This window comes from Vicia villosa, linkage group LG5, assembly GCF_029867415.1.
Source record: "Vicia villosa cultivar HV-30 ecotype Madison, WI linkage group LG5, Vvil1.0, whole genome shotgun sequence".
NCBI classification, from domain to species: Eukaryota; Viridiplantae; Streptophyta; class Magnoliopsida; order Fabales; family Fabaceae; genus Vicia; species Vicia villosa.
Genome location: NC_081184.1, coordinates 147407540 through 147429763, shown reverse-complemented (window position 1 = coordinate 147429763; position 22224 = coordinate 147407540). Strand labels below are relative to the sequence as shown.

At 33.4% G+C, this 22224-nt stretch overlaps 2 protein-coding genes and 1 pseudogene across 2 annotated transcripts; all 3 read right to left on the bottom strand.

The window, feature by feature from the left end:
• Positions 1 to 400: 400 nt before the first annotated feature.
• On the bottom strand, positions 401 to 2482 carry LOC131603077 (uncharacterized; annotated as a pseudogene).
• A 1971-nt stretch (positions 2483 to 4453) lies between these two features.
• On the bottom strand, positions 4454 to 6983 carry LOC131603076 (uncharacterized). Its single transcript, XM_058875326.1, has 4 exons — positions 6710 to 6983; positions 5597 to 6472; positions 5169 to 5327; positions 4454 to 5084 (listed from the first exon to the last, which is right to left on the bottom strand). The coding sequence occupies exons 2-4, from the start codon at positions 6455 to 6457 to the stop codon at positions 4791 to 4793; spliced, it is 1314 nt and encodes a 437-aa protein (XP_058731309.1). The 5' UTR covers positions 6458 to 6472; positions 6710 to 6983; the 3' UTR covers positions 4454 to 4790.
• A 3902-nt stretch (positions 6984 to 10885) lies between these two features.
• LOC131603078 (uncharacterized) lies at positions 10886 to 13179 on the bottom strand. Its single transcript, XM_058875327.1, has 4 exons — positions 13022 to 13179; positions 12016 to 12885; positions 11550 to 11708; positions 10886 to 11466 (listed from the first exon to the last, which is right to left on the bottom strand). The coding sequence occupies exons 2-4, from the start codon at positions 12868 to 12870 to the stop codon at positions 11173 to 11175; spliced, it is 1308 nt and encodes a 435-aa protein (XP_058731310.1). The 5' UTR covers positions 12871 to 12885; positions 13022 to 13179; the 3' UTR covers positions 10886 to 11172.
• Positions 13180 to 22224: the final 9045 nt, after the last annotated feature.

Sequence of the window (22224 nt, the reverse complement as noted above, 5' to 3'; positions counted from 1 at the left end):
CCTCGCGGGTCAAAGACCCAATAGCACGAGGCCCATTACCTCATCTACTTCGTCGGGCCAAAGGTATAATTACCTTCGTAAAGGGTTCACATGTATTCAATCTCTAATCTCCACTTTCACTATCACTTATCTTGAACCCTAAACTAACTAAAATGTTAGAGTGTTAACTATGCAGATATCCCCTTAGATTCACCGTGTCAATGATAACCACATCGGTTATCAGCATCGATACCCTCTGGTTTAAGAAGCACCAAGATCGCAACATTCGATTCACAGTGTCTCATTATTAAATATATTGAAAACTTTGTTGTACTGTAGTTTTCACAATCATCATTATTGATTCCGCAACGGAACGGAACAGATTCTAAGCCTACTTTAAATTATTCTAAAGTACATACAATTATAACATAAAAACGTCACACTTAATAAAGGCCCTTTTACATAAATCAGCTATATGGTGCTGCTGGTAATTACAAACTTAACACATATCCAATAATTACAAACTATATAATCACTAAAACACGAGCTAAGAAAATTGATTTACATAAACTTAAAAATTTGCCCATATCTTGTTTTTCTTGCATACAGAGATAACTGTATTATTCCGTAACACTTTCAAATACCGTCTTTATTCCTCTTTCATCAATACTTTGATACCATCCATGACACTCCACTTTATATCATCACATATATTTGTCATTAACTATCCAAAAGCATATTATTTGAATTCATAAAAAAATGAAGAACGAGTAGAATGTCTGAAGGGTTGGTATGGAAGTTGTTCTGCCACTAATATGTAGAAAAGTCCCATAACTCCAGTGTGCTCTTTGGTGCTGTTGTATTTAGACTCTAGAGTTAATGTTTCACCATCAATAATCTTGACAGAACCTGGTTTAGGATAACATGTGGACATTCCAACAATGTACCCCGATTCATTTCCGACTTCGTTTCCATTTCCATAACTTGGTATTGAAGAACATATAACCCTTCCATCCTGAAAATATAATCCATAAATTTAACAAAACAAACTACTATATAGATAAAAGGAAAGTAATGGCGATTTTCCAATTACCTGTCCATATAGGGTGGATCCAGTTCCACCTGAATGCTGATGAGCAACACCATATATCACATACCCACCATTTTGCATTGGAACACTTGTCTTCCTCACATCAACACAGCCATTTCCCTCCTTATGATTCGTGCTACAAGATTCAACTGGATACTCAATCTGAAACAAACAAAAAATCCCCTTTACTTATATACCCAATAAAGTAACGACTAGGATTGTATTGACTACATTAATGCAGTGTATCCCAGTTACATGGAATCCATTTCCACAAACTAGGTGTTTTTTAATGAATATATTATTTACCTTACAGTTATGATCTGTGTTCACTCCTTGTGAATCATCCGATAGTTTCAAAGTATCAGTCACATCAAATATATAAATCTTAACAGGCACTATAGAATCATCCCAATCGACCCATTTTACTGTGTATCTTAAGTACAGGCTTCTCTTTGGTCCCTCAAATCCTTCCTTCAACTTGCACTGTGTACTATCATAACAACATAAGAAGCCCCCTTTATAACCTGGACCTATAGCCTTTCCGTATTCATCCACTGTAACATTATAAAGCTCACACTTACACTCGGTGCACCCTAGTTTATCCTCTACACCGCGTGTATCAATGGCATGAACATTAACCATCCATATCTCCTCAAATCCTTCTGGAACTTCTTCAGGATTACCTATCTCTATACCGAAAGGATCCGGAATATCAGTCGCCGTTCCCCGTGTTTCAGACCCTAGACCAAAGTATTGCGGAATAGTATTGCCCTGGCATATTCCACTGTTCTTCACAAGAAAATGATCAGAGGTGTTAGGCAATCTGTGGCCATCATTTTCTGTGTGTGAGACATGTTTACTTTGATGATATCGGTCAACAACCCAATGATGAAGATAGGTTTCATGAAGAGGTATAGGATTCCCAGCTTCATCAACAAGTTCAGCATTGAAACTCTTGAGTGCTATATGACCTTTTGGAAAATCAATACCATAATAATATCTATCGATAACAGATCCAGGTCCTAACTCAAATTTAGGAGACAAAAAAACAGCTGATTTTATCTTATTTTCACTCTTCACAAAAGAACTTGAGCATGGCGTTTCAAACAGTAGCATAAGTAATAGCACTGAAAATACCAAATCTTTAGGTACAAACAACATGTTGAGATATCTGTCAGCAAAAATTTTATTAGTAAAATATAAATATATTACCAATTCAGAAAATAATAAACAGAAATAGTGAAAAATGTATTGTTTTCATAATACTCACTGAAAATAAAGAGGCAGTAAAAGAGTAGGAAGTATTCAACACAGCTTAATGTGTTTGGGTATTTAGGTGAAAGTCTCTTATTTATAAACGAATGAATGAATAAAAGTAGAGAGACACGTCCTCACACAACAATTTTCTTAATATTATCGTTTCTTATTCAGGGAAGAAAAATCAAAATTAGCTACTATTTGGATTCATTATGTGGGACACAGTTAAGAAATAGGAAATATAGTCCTCTACGTACCTGCTCAAATAAGTGGAACACAATTATTTTAGTGACGTGTGAAACTCTTAAAACTGTGTTATGGCAAGATTAATATTGACTTTTAATAGATTACTTCACGGAAAAAAATATAATTTTTTTAAAATATTTATTTGATTATATTGACTTTTGTAACAAACAATCATTTTCAATCAAGACTAATAAGATTAAATTTTAAATATTTAATTTTTTAAGATATTAAAATACTTGATAAACTTTTAGGATTTAAAAATGAGTCTATGTAATTTCTATAAATAAGTAAATAAATTTCAAAATAAACACAAATGTTAAAATTTTAATTATAATAAGTAATTATTATTTTAAAAAAGGGTTAATAGTAATTCACCTATGTAATGTTAGCGAATTTTGCTTTTCCCCCTCCCTATCTTTTGGCAACGGTTTTTTCAAAAAAACCGTTGCCAAAACCTGCCTTTGGCAACGATGAGGGGGTAAATCAAAACGCGCTCATATTACAGGGGTGAGTGCCTATTAACCCTTTAAAAAATATAGTGATTTTAACTTCATAATATTATGAAATTTCTCTAGATATTTAAAATATACTTTTTAATAACGATGACAATTTATTAGTAGATTCAAATTAGAAAATTATCAAACACAACTTTCTGTAGGTAAAACAATCCAATATCGCATATTTCAACCACACTTATAGAACTAGATGAACCCTACTTTTTATTTGGACAATCCATTTTTCAACGACCAATCTGTTTGCAACTATAATACTCATTTGTTTTACGATTCTTAGATTTAGACTTCTTTTTTCTAAAACAATCATTACCCTTGTTCTACTCACAATCTTCGTTATCAATCTTCACTCCAAGTCTCGGCAGATCAATGATTATGTTGTTGAAGACAATGACATGTTGTTTCAAATCGGATCCTTCATACATCTTCAAACTATATAGTCGTTGTTTCACGAATAATTTGTTTATCAATGTCTTTGACATATACTGACTCTCCATTTTGTTCCAAACCTCATTTCGAGTTGTTAGGTCTAGGATATGATACATCTCCTCATTTGAAACACATAGGCAAATCAATCCCGCAACCTTCTCCTTCATCTCTGCCCAATCAGTATTATCCATATCGTTTGATTTCGTCTCACACAACGCCTTATGTAAATGTTGTTGAGCCAACAGATCCTTAACTCTTCTTTGTTGTAATAAGAAATTACCCGTCCAATCAAACCTTGTTACTTTGAATTTTACACCATAGTTAACTATCATCTGATACCAATTGTTAGAACTACAACAATTGTAGAAGATTAAAAATAAATGAAATTAAAAGATAATGAACACGATTGATCTTTGTTAATGAAGCTCCGCCAATGATACCTACCTCTGAGACTATAAAATAGCTATAATTTCCTTTATAATCTCCAGAATATGAATTATACTCAACAATATTCATAATAATTTTCACAATATGAATGATATTAGTTATTTGTTAGTCTTGTATTAGATATATTTAAAAATAGTATTTTTTCCAAAAGATATTATGAAAGCTTTAGTTCATCACATAACTAAATTACAGTTATAGTCAATCTCCGACGGTATCAACAACAATTAAATTAACCTCTTCAAATTAGTCTTATTTGTTATTAGCTAATTTTACCCGTGTTCTACCCAAATGGTAGTTGTTTTGAAATGTTTGAAGAATAGTTTTTAAAATGCTTCCAATTTGAGATATTTGAAATGTTATACCCTTTGTTGCAAGAGAGATGTTTGAAGCAACTTCTTGACACAAACAAAATTAGCTAATAGCAATTTTAAACTTGGATTATTCCTGGCTTGTAATTTGTGATGTGTAACATCAAAATAAAAAAAATGTGACATTCTTGTGAAAACAGATCTATTTTCTCATACTAAATAAATGAAAGTCACTTTCACATTTATCAGCTATATGGTACAACAAACTTATCACATAGTCATATGATACAAGAATGGACAAAGCCAATAAATACAATATCACTAAAACACTATAAAAAATTGATGTAAACTTGAGAATATCTTGTATTTCTACTATAGCTGTCTGCACTGCATATGCATATAGAGAGGACTGTATTATTTGGTAACACTATCAAATCTTCTCTTTATTCCTCTTTAATCAATCGTTTATTACTTTTATATCCTCCATGTCACTCCACTTTATATTATCATATATGTGTGTCACTAACTGTCTAAAAGCATATTATTTGTATCCATAAAAAATGAAGAACGAGTAGAATGTCTGAAGTGTTGGTATGGAAGCTGTTCTGCTACTAATAGGTAGAAAAGTCCCATTACTCCAGTGTGCTCCTTGGTGCTGTTGTAGTTAGACTCTAGAGTTAATGTTTCACCATCTATTATCTTCACTGAACCTGGTTTAGGATAACATGTGGACATTCCAACAATGTACCCTGATTCATTTCCTGCTTCATTTCCATTTCCATAACTTGGTATTGAAGAACAGATGACCCTCCCATCCTGTAAGACATAATCCACAAATTTCACAAAACAGACAAAACAACTATATAAACAAAAGGGCAGTAATGGAAATGTTCCAATTACCTGTCCATATAGGGTGGATCCAATTCCACCTGAATGCTGATGAGCAACACCATAGATCACATACCCGCCAGTTTGAAGTGGGACACTTGTTTTCTTTACATGAACGCAACCATTTCCCTCCTTATGATCCGTGCTGCAAGATTCAACTCGATACTCAACCTGTAACGAAGAAATTCATGTTGCTCAGTATAATCCCCAACAAAGTAATGGACTAGTGTTATGTTTTAGTGTTAAATAGAGATATAAACACATCAATGGCCATTGGATTAAGATCAAAACAGTCCTCAATTAAAATAGTCAAAATATGTATATTTTCTGAACTGTCTAAAATCTTGATCCAATACATTGACAGCATAAATACAAAGTATCCTTCCAAATAAACATAATCCATTCCCACAAACTACATGTTTCTTTATGAATTCATTTACCTTACAATTATGATCCGAGTTGATTCCTTTTGAATTATCATCTGGTAGTTTCAAAGTATCAGTCACATCAATTATATATATCTTAACCGGCACTACAGAATCATCCCAATCAATCCATTTCACAGTGTATCTTAGGTACAGGCTTCTCTTTGGTCCCTCAAATCCTTCCTTCAACTTGCACTGTGCATAATCCGAACAACATAACAAACCTCCTACATAACCTGGTCTTATAGTCCTTCCATATTCATCCACTGTAACATTATAAAGCTCACACTTACACTCCGTGCACCCCATTCTATCCTTGGCACCGCGCGTATCAATGGCATGAATATTAACCAACCATTTCTCTTCAAATCCTTCAGGAACATCTTCTGGATTACCTATCTCTATACCAAAAGGATCCGGAATACGGGTTTCCGTTCCCCGTGTTTCGGATCCAAGGCCAAAGTATTGTCCAAGAACATTTCCCTGGCATATGCCACTGTTCCTAACCAGAGCATGATTAGAGTTATGAAGCATCCTATGGCTATCATTTTCTGTATGTGTGACATGTTTCCTTTGATAATATCTTGCAACAACCCAATGATGGAGATAGGTTTCATGGAGCGGTACAGAATTACCAGCTTCATCAACTACCTCAGCATTGAAATTCTTGAGTGCTATATGACCTTTTGGAAAATCAATACCATAATAATATCTATTGATAACAGATCCAGGTCCTAGCTCAAATTTAGGAGACAAAAAAACAGCTGATTTTATCTTATTTTCACTCTTCACAAAAGAAGATAAGCAAGGTGTGGTGGTAAGCAACAGCAGAAGTATTGGTACTGAAAATACAAAATGTCTAGATACAAACCACATGTTGATATATAATATCTGTCAGCAAAAATTTGTATTAGTAATTAGTAACTAATTATTGATTAAAAAATATCAAACAAAAGACTGTGTAATATAAAACTCATCGATAAGAGAATCATGGAATTAGAAACGAGTATAACAATGAAAATTAAGGTTATGTTGAATTAATATTAAAACATAAATTAAAAAAGGTAGAAGAGAGTTTGAAAATTCCTTAGGAGTAATAAAAAAAGCATGAAATTGAAGAACATGTACCTGGAAAACGACAGAGTTGGGGTTTGTTTGACGAGGTATCTCAATATTTAATTGGTTTGGGTTATTTATAGATGAATATGTGTACGTATATCCAAATAGAGTTTTATTGATTCTGTTGGAAATGGATCTACGTTGGGATGTCGGACACGCGCAGATGGGAAGGGAAAGTAAAATTCTCCACGCACCAGCTCAAATGAAAGGAAGACAACAAACTTTGCGTCGGTACCCAATTAGCCATTACTGTATTAAATTTCAATTCATGGTGTGTTTGATGAGATAATTAGTTGACGGCGTAAATTTAGGAGCATATTTTTTTTTTTTAATATATTGTCGCTTTTATATGTTGGGTCAGCCATGACGTATTACCGCGACAAGGTTAGAAAAAAAAAAGGCATTGTATGAAATATAAGAATAAAAACAATCTCTGAAAGTTGAACACGATACTGAATTAGCAGTATTGTCAAAATTATGAAGGCCTATAATATATAATATAAAAGGTTAAAATTATAATTTTGGAAATATTATTTTTAAGAATATTATTGTCTGAAACTTTATTCCTATCAATGTGTTTGGTAAATAAATAAAGTTTTCAGGAATATTTTTAGATTTTGTTTTAATTAAATTTTAAAAATTATAAAATAAATGTGTTAAAATAATATGAGAGTGGAAGTTATGATTAGTTATTTTATATTTTTATAGGAATGTAAGATTCTCATCCTTTGACATAGGAATAAAAATAAAGAAATTCATGAACACAACATATTCATGGGAATAGAAAGTACCTGAGAATAATTTACCTAAACTTGAAACAAACAAGAGAATATGTAAATTCCAATGTCACATTCTCGGGAATAATATTTGTAAGCATAAAACAAAAACCCAAAAAGGAAAGAAAGTGATAGACATTAAGAATAATGTGAATCTGTTACGAAGATACCATATTACCCATTGTTTTGGAGGTTGCTATGAAAAATTTAAAGGTACATTAATGATTTGTCGGATGAATTAAAAATTTTAGTAAGTATTTTTTATTTTTTAAATTATAATTGTTTTTTTTTAATTACAATAAATTTAATATTAAATATTTATAATTTTATAATTAATTTTTTAATAATAAAAAACAATTTTTTTATAATTAAATAATAACTAAAAAATATTTAATTAATAAATAAAATAATAATATATTAAATAAAATATTAATTAAAGTAATATTTATTTATTTATTGATAATGAAATTTCATTAAACAAATATCTAGCGTTGATTTTGATCCGGTTGTGGCAAATGGTAATCGGTTCCACATTGAGGAGCTTGTCTAAATCACGTATACTATCTAGAATGTATTTGATTCTCATCAACATTTGATAGCTGAGTAGAAATCTCTGTATCATTTCTATGATCCATGAAGTCAACGATCATGTCATCCGTTAACTCCACCGCCACATTGATATAAGTTAAAGTGTTCCCCCTTGTAATTCCAGTAATTGGTTAGGTAGTAGTTGTCGTTGAGTTTTCGAGGAAGGGGAGTAGCCTTGTTGGTCTTAGGATTAATTCGGGGTGAATATTTGTGATGGGAAAAAAGAGATTTGTGGTTAGGGTGTTTGAAAGATGTTGTATTCTTGAGGGGTATGTTGTGTGAATGAATGTGGGTTATAGTGGGTGGTGGACGATGTTTGTTGTTGGGTGTATGATGTTGAGAGGGTAAATTATGGATTTTATTGTTGAGTGTTATAGGTGGTTGGGTTAAATGGTATGTATTGTTGTAGGTAGTGTTGGTTTGGGATGTAAGGTGGTTGTCTTTCATTGAAAGGTTGTTGGGTGTTGAAGATAGGTTGTTAGGTGTTTGTGGTGTGAGGTGATTGTGTTGGGATGTAAGTGCGTGTGAATGGTCTGTTATGTTGAAAGTTTGAAGATGGGGTTGGTTATGAGGGTCAAATAGTAATTTATTATGTGATAGATACAAATTTGACATGGATCTATACCAAGTCAAGTATTCATAACTCAATTTATATTCTGTGGGCATGATATAACTTTGTAAGATAATATAGAGATTGTTTTGCCATTGCTGACACTCTTGTCTATAATGGTCTTTACAATTTCTAAATATCTATTGGTCTGACGCTAAACTTGTGTGATTTTCCTCCATACACCTAGATTCAAATTGTTACATAAATTCAAATGATTACATCGATATCGCACTAGTTTCTGTCGAGACGATAAAACAAATACTTACTCTTTTTGATTGCTAAATATTGCAGCAACAATCTTACGTACAATAGAAACCATTCGCCTGTAGAGTACCTAGGGAAATCAAGTTCTTCACCAATTCTGGAATATATCTAACTTTCTGCAATGTTTGCATTCCACCATCGTTCATGTCAATTTTAATTTGCCACGTTCTAGTGATAATACATGCTTTATCCTCACCCAGGTAAACAAATTCAAAATTACCTAACCTGAATGTAGTGAACCATTCCCGATGCGGTGTCATGTGGAAAGAAGAACTAGAGTCAAGAATGCATGCATATGTGCACTTGCTGGATGAAATACACAGTATTTATGCTTCACTGCCAGAATCATCATTTTAACCATAATTGGAGAACTAGATGAGCCCTGATTTTTGTTTGGACAATCCTTCTTCCAATGCCTTATCTATTTGCAGCTATAACACACATTTGTTTTACAACTTTTAGATTTAGACCTCTTCTTTTCAAAAACCCCATTACCCCTATTTTGCTCACGATCTTGATCCCCTTTCACATACATAATGTCACCTTGAGTTCCTTCCTCTACACTTTGCCACATTTGAGAATGAAACAAAAGTGTAATTGTAATCACATCAAGAGTGATAGTGTTTTTCCCGTAGGTAAGAGTAGTTACCAAGTGATCATAAGAACGTGATAACAAGAAGATCAAGATAATTGCCTTATATTTGTTATCAATCTTCACTCCAAACTTGACATGTTGTTGCAAATAAGATTCTCAATGCATATTCAAAATTTATAGTTGGTGCTCCGATTCATCGGCGTCATTGACATATATTGACTCTCTAGTTTGTCTTAAAACTCCTTCGAAGTCGTCAAGTCTAGTATATAATACATCACCTCGTCTGAAACGCATAGGAAGATTAATCCTACGGTCTTCTCCTTCATCTCTAGCCAATATGTATTCACCATGTCGTTTGGTTTTATTTCACACAACACCTTCTATAAATTTTACTGAGCCAACATATCCTAAACCCTCATTTGCCATAGTCCAAAATTACTCGTCCCGTCGAACCTTGTTACTTCAAATTTTACACCAGAGTTAACTGTCATCTAATATCAATTGTTAGAACAACAACCATTATAGAAGATTAAAGATTAATGAAAGTAAAAGACAATGAACATGGACGATCTTTGTTAACGCAATTCGACCAATTGTGTCTACCTCTGCTACTATAGAACTGCTATACCACCATTTATTTATGTCTTTTGAATTTAAATTTTAGTGTTACAAGTCATATATATTACCAGGGTTCAGTTTACCTAAATCTTAATTCTCAGTTACCCGAAACAAACACTTATCTCTAACGATAATATCCACAATGAACTATACTCAACAATCCCCATAATAATATCCATAATACGAGCACTACTAAATAATATTGACTTATCTATTAGTCTTGTATTAGATATATTTCAAAATGGTATTTTCTCAAAATTAAAAGACATCATCAAAGCTTTACTTTATCGCGCAAACTATTGTTATTTATGGACGAGTCAATTTTAACAGTACCAACAATAATAATTAATTTAACCTCTTCAAATTACTCTTATTAGAATTTTAGAATGGAAAACATCCCCCAATGCAAAAATTTGTTATTAGCCAATTTTACTCGTGTCATGCCCAAATGGCAGCGGTTTTGACATGCTTGAAGAATTAGTTCATAAAATACTTCCATTCACTACTAAAAATAAGACATTTTGTTAAAATATTTTACATCAGGTTTCAATTAATATGATGTGAAAAATATTTGTAAAAGAATTTTACATAAGATTTTATAACAATTTAAAGTGAAAAAAAATAAATGATTTAGAGATTTTACATCAGATATTTATCTCCACTAATGTTAAAAATAATACGGTGGCAGTTTCGTAAATAATATAAAATTTTATTATAAAGGATTTCACACTGGGCTACCATTTGTAATTTGTTATATCAAAATAAGAAAAATATTGTGACATTCTTATGAAAGTATGATACAAGAACGAGTGGATAAACCAATCTAAACATGACCTGTAATTAACTATTTTTGCATACTAATCAGTTATATGCTATAACAAACTTATCAAATAGCCCTATGATACAAGAAAGAGTGGATAAAACCAATAAATACAATATCACTAAAACACAAGAATGTCCACATCTTGTATTTCTCTTGTAGCTGTCTGCCTACATAGAGAATTGTAATATATATGTGTCACTAACTATGTAAAAGCATATTATTTGAATCCATAAAAAATGAAGAACGAGTAGAATGTCTGAAGGGTTGGTATGGAAGCTGTTCTGCTACTAATATGTAGAAAAATCCCATAACTCCATTGTGCTCTTTGGTGCTGTTGTAGTTAGACTCTAGAGTTAAAATTTCACCATCAATTATCTTCACTGAACCTGGTTTAGGATAACATGTGGACATTCCTACAATATGTCCTGATTCATTTCCGGCTTCGCTTCCTTTTCCATAACTTGGTATTGAAGAACATATGACCCTTCCATCCTGAAAATATAATCCATAAACTTCACAAAACAAACAAAACAACTATATAAACAAAAGGGTAGTAATGGAAATTTTCCAATTACCTGTCCATATAGGGTGGATCCAATTCCACCTGAATGCTGATGAGCAACACCATATATCATATACCCACCATTTTGTAGTGGAACACTTGTCTTCATCACATGAACACATCCATTTCTGTCCTTATGATCCATGCTGCAAGATTCAACTTGATACTCAACCTGAAACGAAGAAAAACATGCAATCAAGATAGTGTCCCTACGGCCATTATTTTTTGCAAAGTAATAGAATCCCTACAGTTGAGAGAAATAACAACTTTACCCTCAAGCAATCAACATATCAATGACTATTGGATCAAGATCAAATGGTCCTAAAGTTAAAATAATCAAAATATGTAAATTTTCTGAACGATCTAATCTTGATCCAACTTTTATCGATGCATTGATAGCATGAATACCAAGTATCTTCCCAACTAAATATAATCTGTTTCCACAAACTACATGCTTCTTGGGGAATTCATTCATTTACCTTACAATTATGATCTAAGTTGATTCCTTTTGAATTATCTGATTGTTCCAAAGTATCAGTCACATCAACTATATAAATCTTAACAGGCACTATAGAATCATCCCAATCAACCCATTTTGCTGTGTATCTTAGGTACAGGCTTCTCTTTGGTCCCTCAAAACCTTCCTTCAACTTGCACTGTGCATAATCCGGACAACATAACAAACCACCTATATAATCTGGCCTTATAGTCCTTCCATATTCATCCACTGTAACATTATAAAGCTCACACTTACACTCCGTGCACCCTAACTTATCCTCTGCGCCGCGCGTATCGATGGCATGGATATTAACCAACCATTTCTCTTCAAATCCTTCAGGAACATCTTCTGGATTACCTATCTCTATACCAAAAGGATCCGGAATATGGGTTTCAGTTCCCCGTGTTTCGGATCCAAGGCCAAAGTATTGTCCAAGCACATTTCCCTGGCACATGCCACTGTTTCTAACCATAACACGATTAGAGTTATGAAGCATCCTATGGCTATCATTTTCTGTGTCGGTGACATTTTTACTTTGATAATATCTTGCAACAACCCAATGATGGAGATAGGTTTCATGAAGAGGTATAGAATGACCAGCTTCATCAACTACCTCAGCATTGAAACTCTTGAGTGCTATATGACCTCTTGGAAAATCAATATCATAATAATATCTATTGATAACAGATCCAGGACCTAGCTCAAATTTAGGAGACAAAAAAACAGCTGATTTTATCTTATTTTCACTCTTCACAAAAGAAGACAAGCTCGGTGTGGTAAGTAACAGCAGAAGTAGTGCTACTGAAAATACAAAATCTCTAGATACACACCACATGTTGATATATGATATCTGTCAGAAAATTTTGTATTAGTAATTAACCAATTATTTATTAAAAAAATATTAAACAGAACATTATGAAAAACGTATTGTGAAAATTGTATAGCAGTAATAAAGCATGAAAAGAGATAGTTTTAAGAAGATGTACCTGGAAAACAAGAGAGTAGTTTGGGATTTGTTTGACTAGTCAGTGTGTCTCAGTATCAAAGTGGTTTTGGTTATTTATAGAGCCACCAAATGAGGAATTGGATATGCATTGGGATTTGGGACACGATGCAAGTGATGGGAAATATACTAATTCTTCACGCACCAACTCAAATAAATGGAAATCAACAAACTTTAGGTCGGTACCCATGCTATATTAAAAAATATATCGATGGAGTGTAATATTATTTCTTTAAATATTATTTTACAATATAAAATTAAATTTTGATATAAATATATTTTAGTTAACAACGGAAGTCAAATTATAAATAGTATGTTGTCGCCATGACGTATTACAACGATAAGGGTAAGGACAATTGGCACTTGTATGAAAATAAAAACAATCTCTGAAAGTTGGATACGATACTGAATCAACAATATTGTCAAAAGTACTATTATAGTAAAGTCCTATAAAAGGAAAAAAAGTGAGATAGTGTTTTTTTAACAAAAGCCAAAATTAACTTAATTATTAATAAAATTTACTTGCATAACACATGCTAGGTGAAAATAGTTACAAAATAGGGAAATACTTGCAAACGGATATATCTATATAGGAACAATTAATTAGAAAGAAAATTTGAAATTTATTTAAAATTTAATTTTTGTTTTAATTTAAATTATAAGGTGGATGTGATAATGTAAAAGAGAGAAAATATTTTTTTTATTTTTTAATTTATAAAAAAATTGTAATTGATTGTTTCCAAAACAACTTGTTATATTTGTGTTCATCTAAGAATTTTGTTACAGTGCAGAGAATCAAAGACTAAGCCACATCATATTAAAAGAATTTATTTAATTTTAACTTTAATAAAAATCTAATATGGGTCCCACAATTTTACCTCATAACTTGATTTGATTGAGTACTACAATCTTTTAGTTGTTGCATTGCAATGCAACTCTATTATGACATGACAACTTTTTCAAATATTTAATTATTAAATTAATGATACAAGTGGAAAACTCAATAGAAGAAACTATCATTGGAGATGGTCTAAAGTGTCATATTTGAGTAATGTGCCGTTCTTAAGACAATATTACATGAGTTAATTTTAAAGATAGAATTTATATTATTTATTAGAATACTCTTATTAATTAATAGAGTAATTAAATAAATTAAAAATTAATAAATAAGAATATAATACAATATAAAATAATAATAATAATAAATACTACGTTTCTATTGTAAAAGAATTATTTGTAAAAAAACAAATAATTGAGACAAATAAAAAACACAAATGTAACACTTTTGTGAGACAGAGAGGGTAACATACAAATCAGAACAAAGAATCAAGAACAGTATAGTTCTTCACGCACCATTAGTCCATAACCATGACTATTTTTTTCTTTAAATAAAGTAATATTTACAATATAAAATTACTTAAATATGTTGTCACTTTAGTTATTAACCAGGGAAATCAAATTAAGATTAGTATGTTGTCACTTTAATATGCTGGGTCAGCCATGACGTATTACAGCGATAAGGGAAGGAAAAATTGGCACTTGTATGAAAATAAAAACAATCTCTTAGAAAGTTGGACACGACACTGAACAGCAGTATTGTCAAAAGTACTCAAAATAGAAGGAAAAAAAGTGAGGCACTGGTGAGAATAATGTGTTTTTTTTTAACAAGAGCCAAAATTTAGTTGCATAATTCGTATGCTAGGTGAATACAGTTATATCAAGACAAAATTTAGTTGCATAATACAAAACAGAACAAAATAATCACAGAAAGAAGCCAAATTCAATCAAATTGAGAACAATTGGTTTTAGATGCTAATGGTCCCCTGGTGCTATATAATATTAGAATGGTCTATATTAAATAGATAACATTTCTCATGCTTGCAGATAAATATTCCATGTAAGCCAGGCAAAAGTCAATACTAATATGAAATCAAACAATATAGATCGTGAACAAAAATGTGTCGCTTTCCTAAAGATTTCATAAATATCCCGTGTCATGTAGAATTGTGGGATTTATTGGTGCTATTGCCTAGTGTGTCAACATTTTTTTTAACCAAGCAATATAATATATTAAATAGAGAATTAAGGGTTCTACAATCTTGATAATATTACAACCGAATTCAAAATGATATTACAAACCAAATATATTTACAACATAAAAGACAAAGGATCTTTGCTAAAATCGTAAAACTATAACTGGAATGGATAATATCATTGAAAGATGACCACCTCCAAACCAAAATTTTAATATTTCAGACCATGTTATTTATATTCTAAACCTCATTCCTAAAACAAAAACCTCATTCCTAATGTGTCAACATGATGTCATGTTTTTTTCTGCTCATGTGAATTTGTTGGGTCATCAATTTGGAGGTTAACACTAGGGTGCATGATAGAAACTTGGTTAATGGAGTGGGCTTTGAATATGGGTCTAGGCCAAGGGTGTGAAAGGTTTACACTAGGAGAAAGGCAAAAGGAAAGAGGAATGATGATGTGGCTAAGAATGCATGAGTTGTATGAGAAAAAGATATTTAAGCACTAAGTGGGGAAAGGAAATAATTGGCTATGAATTTATGTTAGGATATATGTGCTTCTTAGGACTGATTCTCCACTACTAGTTACTTACAATGATATCTTGGTTATTGATGCGTTTACAAGTGTACGGAAATATCGAAGTAATATAAAATATTGTCGAACCCACAGAGATCAATGCTAATTTATTGTTGCTTTGTAAAACTAAGACTAATTAATGATAGATTAAGAAAAAACTGAGACTTAAATAAAGACAAATAATATTAAATAAATATATAATAAAAGAGAGGCTGAAATGTGAATTCCGTGTATCTCAGGGACTCTGTAACTTGTTGGTTTACACTGAAGTTAGAAAACTGTTTAGTAGGAAATATTGATTTAAAAGACTTTATCTCACACTCTCGTGTTATTGATTCTGACTATACTCTTAAACCATAATGTTTTGCTCTCGTTGTCTCATTTGAATTAAAAGTAATTTTTGAAAATCAATAAATTCTAATTAATCCTAAAGTGCCCTCGCTGTGTTTAGAACTAATAACTAGTTTCTATTATCCGATTCGACCCCCACGCTCTCGCAGTGTCGGCTCGAACCTTAGTTATTTCTCCACTCTCGTGGAAAAATCATGTTATATAACCTCTCACTCTCGTGACAAAGCTATTTAAATTCAGTTTAAAAACAAAGACCGAAACAAGATTTTCAAATTAATTAATTAGGCCAACGTTGTTACCGAGTCTCGTCGAAAACGACAGTCCTCACATACCGGACTCAAGACAATTTAGTTAGACATGGAATTAAGCGTAAACAAACTAAACATAACAATTGCAATTAAGAACAACATGGTAATTAAAAAATAAGAAATGCGATAAAAAGAAACATGTAAAAGCAGAAATAAACTAAACTGGAATTAACTTCTAAAATTATCTTCGCGTACAATAATGGAAACTGAATTTAAAATATGCAGGCATGCTTGACAATCAGGTACAGAATTGAAATAAATGAAACAACACCTAAAACTAATGGTGTGGTAGTTCCTCGATGTGAGAAACTACAACTTTTACATGGTAAACTTTTCTGCCTAAAAACTAAGAATAATAATCTACTCTAAACGAAAAGAAAATGGTGGAACCTTATGCAACTGTCCATAACTCTCTTTTATAACTCTTTGCTAAATTCTAGTAACTTCCTTGGAGATAATTCAGGAACTCGTGACTTCATGGCCAAAGTATCCGGAAGACTCTGTAAGTGGGAGAAATATCAGGGGACTGGGATTGTTTAGTTACGTGGAGAAAACCACTAAAACAAAATACGTGGCCTGTTGCTAAGTTATGGCGAGGGCCACATGCTTAAAGGTGCTTTGACGTGGCCACAGGTCCGCGGACAGGGACATAGGTCCATGGCCAGGGCCACAGCTTTAGAAACTGCATTTTCTGCTATTTTCTTCCATTCTTCTGATCTTTTCTTTTTCTTCGTCATTTCTCGTTCTTTTTACACATGGAAGCTTTGTGTTAGAAAGTACCTGAAATGAAATAGAAATATCGGCATAATAAAACACAAATAAACGAAAAACAGTACTAAAATACATGCAAGTCGAGTCAAATATATGATATAATTTTGCGTTATCAAATCCCTCATACTTAACCCATTGCTTATCCTCAAGCAATCAACCAACACGACAAAATAAATGATTAAGTGCGATTTGAAACAGAGGCGTGACACGATTCCTAATCACACGTGGTTGTTAGGCTAATAGATCGATAAGTACTAAATGTTCAATACCAAGGACACCGTAACGATACGACGTTTAAAGACTCCCTCTTTATGCAAACCAATTCAAATCATGTCATTATAACTCAACCTATATCTCTAGTTTTTTTTTCTCTTTTTGTTCAAGCGCAATCACATTAAACTTGTTATCTGTAAACGCACATAGTAGGGAAATCGGTTAGCGACTATGATCCTTTTCTTTTCTTTAGCACGGGGTTCTAGTATTTAAGCGGTGCATCCCTATTTTTCCCAACTGCACTTGTAGGGGATCAGACCGTAGCCCGCCCTACCAAGTCCAGTACCAGTGACCTTTGGACCAACCTACAATGGGTGCTTATTATTAAATCTTTATAGGCTTAACAACCATTGGGCTAAATGATCGGGTATGGGTCACCTGATTTAGAAAGTTCTTTTTCAATTAAATCATTTATTTATTAAAAATTAGATCATTCACTTATATCAATCGACTCCCTACGTAGTTTCTGCTTAAGATGGTGCCGACTGCTAATATAAACTACTTAAGAGCTACTTTGGAAACTTGAGCTAAGGTCTTGACATAATGGGTACCCAAATTGATATCACATAATGAGGGGGTTTAGGCTGTTCTAGCGGTATCGATTTTATCAAAACTTTCCCAAGTCTCTCTAACACAACCTAAAGTGTGACAACTTATATACTTTTAGAATGTGTTTTGGAAATTTTGTTTATAAAATAAATTGCTAAAAAATATTTAAGCGTTATAATGAAGCTGGTCGAAGGATAGGGGGAATGGGGTGATTTCGGTATTAATCAAGGGTCGGCCGATGCCTCCATTTTTCCTGTTGATACCGTGGAAGCAGATTTATTTTCTTTAAGGATGATGCTACAATTTTCTTCCCTTGCTCCTTATGTTAAATATTAGAACGAGTGGAAAGGGGGCATGAATGAAGCATATACGGTTAGCTTTTATGACAATTTCTTTATCCACCTCATACCTTCTTACGAATTCGAGGCAAAATTTTTTAAATGCCCCTATATTTCGGAGGTGTATCTTCGAAAGTTTTTTTTTTTTTTAAAAGTTATTTCGGAAGTGCAGGTCTGAAGACAACTTTTTTTTATAAAAAAAAGGCAAAATACCCTTTTTCGTCCCTTAACTTTCACTCGGGGTCCATTTTGGTCCCACAATTTTTAAAAAGTTCACATAACTCCCTTATCTTTTAAAATGGTGTCAGGTTTATCCTTTCCGTCTATTTCATTGAAACGTCCGTTTAGAGTTGCCAGCGTGGCGTATGACCTGGATCTTCTTCTCCTTCATTAAAAGGAATGTTACTTCTGGAAAACGAATTCTTATCAATTTGGGGGCTAGGGTTTGTTGAATAAACACCATCGTGAGAATAATTTACGGGCTGCTAGGGTTTTCCAGAAATCCAGAACAATGAAATCGTCCACTTCTTCGTCAACTATGTTACAAGGAAGCCATGAAAGTTTCATCTCTCAGCTTGGTACGAAGTCGGAACTGCCATGGAAACAAGTTTGCTACTGTGGAGATAAGGCCATTCTAAGAAGGGCAAAGACCACTAAGAGTTTTGGAAGACAATTTTGGGGGTGTCCTCATTTTAAGGTACGTTATTTTTCACAGAGTGTTAGTTTATAGTGTTGGTTTATTAGATTTATGAAATTGAACATGAGGGTGTGTGACATGTAGGGGCCTGATCATCCCGAGTGTGGGTTTTTCGAGTGGTTCTGCGAAGAATCTGAAGAAAACAATGGGAAAATCATGATGGTTAGGTTGGAGAAGCTTGGAAAGAATATTGAACACATACAAGAGGAGTTTGTCAAAATTAGATTGTCAACTGAAGAAATAAAGAAAGAGACTGATCACATACAGAGTCAATTGAAGAAGATGATGAAATATGGAAAATGCTGTAGCTTGATGATTATCATAATTTTGTTTGTAACCTGTTTTATTAAGGATTAGGTTTTATGTTAGTGAAATAGTATTGTGTACCAGTTTTATGAACCAGTTATGTACCAGGTTTAATCTTCAAATTGAAAGCATTATGTTGTGTTCAATTATGTATCCATTGTGTATCAATTATGCACCAGTCTTATGAACCAATTATAACCAGTTATGTACCAGTTTTATGAACAAATTGAAAGCATTATGTTGTGTTCAGTTATGTATCAATTATGTACAATTATGTACCAGTTCAGAATTATGTACCAGTTCAGTTTAGTGTCGTAATTTTGAAAACAGAGTATCACAACAAAATGCTTATAATGCAACCAGAACAGAGCATCACATTAAACAAAAGTGCCATAGAGGTTCAAAAGATACATTAGACTTGCAGAGTACTTATAATACACCAGTTAGGATTCCAAACATTACAAAAGTGCATAAAACCAGACAAATTACCAGACAAATTACATAAAACCATAATTGTTAATAAGTTCCAAAAGTGCTAAATAACTAATATAAAATCTAAAGTGCTAGACATTCTTCTTGAATGAGGCTCTCTTTGTTGGTGTTGTCCTCCTAGTTGTTGGCCCAATTTTTGATGCACCTAGTCTTGTGGTTGGTCCTAGTGGTACCCAAGGAGTCTGTGGCCTTCTCACACCCAGCTTTTTTGCCTTGCTTGTTGTTGCCTTTTTTGCAGGACTTTGTCTTGTTCTGGATGTCTGAGAAGCTGGTTGACTTTGTTGAGTAGCTGGCTGTGCACTAACTTGTTGAGTAGCTGGCTGTGAAGTTGTTACTTGTGATGTTTGTTGAGTACTTGGTTGTGCAGGCCCTTGAGGAATTTGTTGTGATGTTTGTTGAGTAGTTGGCTGTGCAGGCCCTGTCACCTTACATGTAGCTTTGTTGTGCCCTGACTTTTTGCATCTACTGCATTTCACAATCAGTCCTGTCCTCCTAAGTTTTCTGTCAGTACCATCAAGCTCTCCTTGTTCAAGATTCCTCTTCTTCTTTGGTCTGCCAGGCATTTTTCTGAACTTAGGAGGATGCACATCTGGGTATTGTGTCCTTGCCCATAGGTTAGAACCATTCACAGGATATATAACTGGTTTGTAGAAAGCAATGTACCTACTCTTCCTATAGTACTCTGGAATGAAATCTTCAAATCTAAAGTTCCTACTCTTCATACATGACAATGCATGAACACATGGCAAACCAGACAACTCCCACCTCCTACATGAACATATGTGGTCCTTCAAGTTCACAGTGAACATGTCAGCTGGATCTTGCACATGCTTAACTTCAAAAATATGTTCATCAGACATCCTACACAATAGAATAACCAAGAATCACATTACAACTCATGCATAAAACCACCTAGGTCATCAATCAGCAACTGCAAAAACCAGGTTCAGCTATCCCTGTTTTCTCCTTCTACAACTGCAAATGCAACTGGAAGCATCTGGTCATTTGGATCTCTCCCTATTGCAGCCAGAATTTGTCCACCACACAACCCCTTTAAGAAGCAACCATCTAGACCAATGATGTGCCTAGATAACTTAAAGCTTTCCTTACATGCTGCAAAGCAAACATACAGCCTTTTGAAATATGGTCTTTGGTCCTCACTACCATCTGGGACTGGATCAACATTAATCTTGATAGTAGACCCTGGGTTAGCTCTTAGCAACTCATGGCAATAATCATAAATCCTTGTATAATCCCCTAAGAAAGATCCATCAACCATGTCTCTAGCCTTAAATCTTGCCCTTATAGCCTTAGTCTTGTTAACACCCACATTCCACTTCCTTTGAGCCTTTGCCTTTATGTCCTTAATCTTCATCCTTGGATTGGTTTTCAGAGAGTTTTGAATTCTCCTACTTCCCACTTATAATCTGCCATGTCCTTCTTCACATTAAACATTGGGTAACTCTTATGTTTAACATCACCTTCTTCACTATCACAGCCACTTTCAAGTTCCTCACTATCATTTGCTATTTCCTCTTCCAAACCATCTTTATCCAACTGTTGTTTGCTTTGTTCCCCCTCTAGATCTTTAAGAAGATCATCCAAATCTTCTTCCTCTAATTCATCAAAGCCATCAGATGAATCATCAAATCCCACTTCCATAGCACTCTCATAATTTTCAGCAGCACTATCATCTCCACTATCAGTAGTAGACCCATCATTCACCTCACCCACATTGTCCTCATCCCTCACAGTATGTACCTCTTCCCTCACAATAGTCTCTTCATCCCTCACAGTAGTGCAATCTTCCCTCACAGTAGTGCAATCTTCCCTCACAATATTCTCTCCATCCCTCACAGCAGTGCAGTCTTCACTCACAATAGTCTCTTCATCCCTCACAACATTGTCATCATCCATCAAAACATTATCTTCTGCCCTCACAACATTATCTTCTGCCATCACAACATTATCTTCTGCCCTCACAACATTATCTTCTGCCATCACAACATTATCTTCATCCAGACCAGCAAATTCCTCATTAATTTTTGACATTAACTCTTCTGCTTCAATAGGAATATCAGAAAACTCTGGCTGAGCTACTGTGTGTTGAATATATATGTCAACCTTTAAGTGCACCCTATAAAGATCAGCTATATCTAAGGCTCCTTTATCATCAACTAATTCAAGCATGCCTTCAGTAGGATCTCTGTACCAAATTCTCTCAAACTCTCTATAACCTAATTCCTTAAGAACACCAACAAATTCAAAATAACCCCACGTATCTGCATCTATTCTCAACTTTGCAACGTCTCCTCCTTCATACAGACCATTGTTAATATCAACGAATCCACCACTATGGTGAATGGTTAAATTCAGAAACTCGTCCATTACACCTGAAGCAAAGCAAACCCTAAATAAAATTCGTGCTTTAATAACCCTAAATCAGAACAAACAAACCCTAAATTAACAATCCCTGATTTACGAACCCTAA

Coding starts and splice junctions, on each gene's coding strand:
- LOC131603076 (XM_058875326.1), bottom strand. CDS start 6,457: ATGTGGTTTGTATCTAGACATTTTGTATTTTCAGTACCAATACTTCTG. Junction 5,328..5,596: donor ACTCGGATCATAATTGTAAG/GTAAATGAATTC, acceptor TCTTCGTTACAG/GTTGAGTATCGAGTTGAATC. Junction 5,085..5,168: donor GATCCACCCTATATGGACAG/GTAATTGGAACA, acceptor TATGTCTTACAG/GATGGGAGGGTCATCTGTTC.
- LOC131603078 (XM_058875327.1), bottom strand. CDS start 12,870: ATGTGGTGTGTATCTAGAGATTTTGTATTTTCAGTAGCACTACTTCTG. Junction 11,709..12,015: donor ACTTAGATCATAATTGTAAG/GTAAATGAATGA, acceptor TCTTCGTTTCAG/GTTGAGTATCAAGTTGAATC. Junction 11,467..11,549: donor GATCCACCCTATATGGACAG/GTAATTGGAAAA, acceptor TTATATTTTCAG/GATGGAAGGGTCATATGTTC.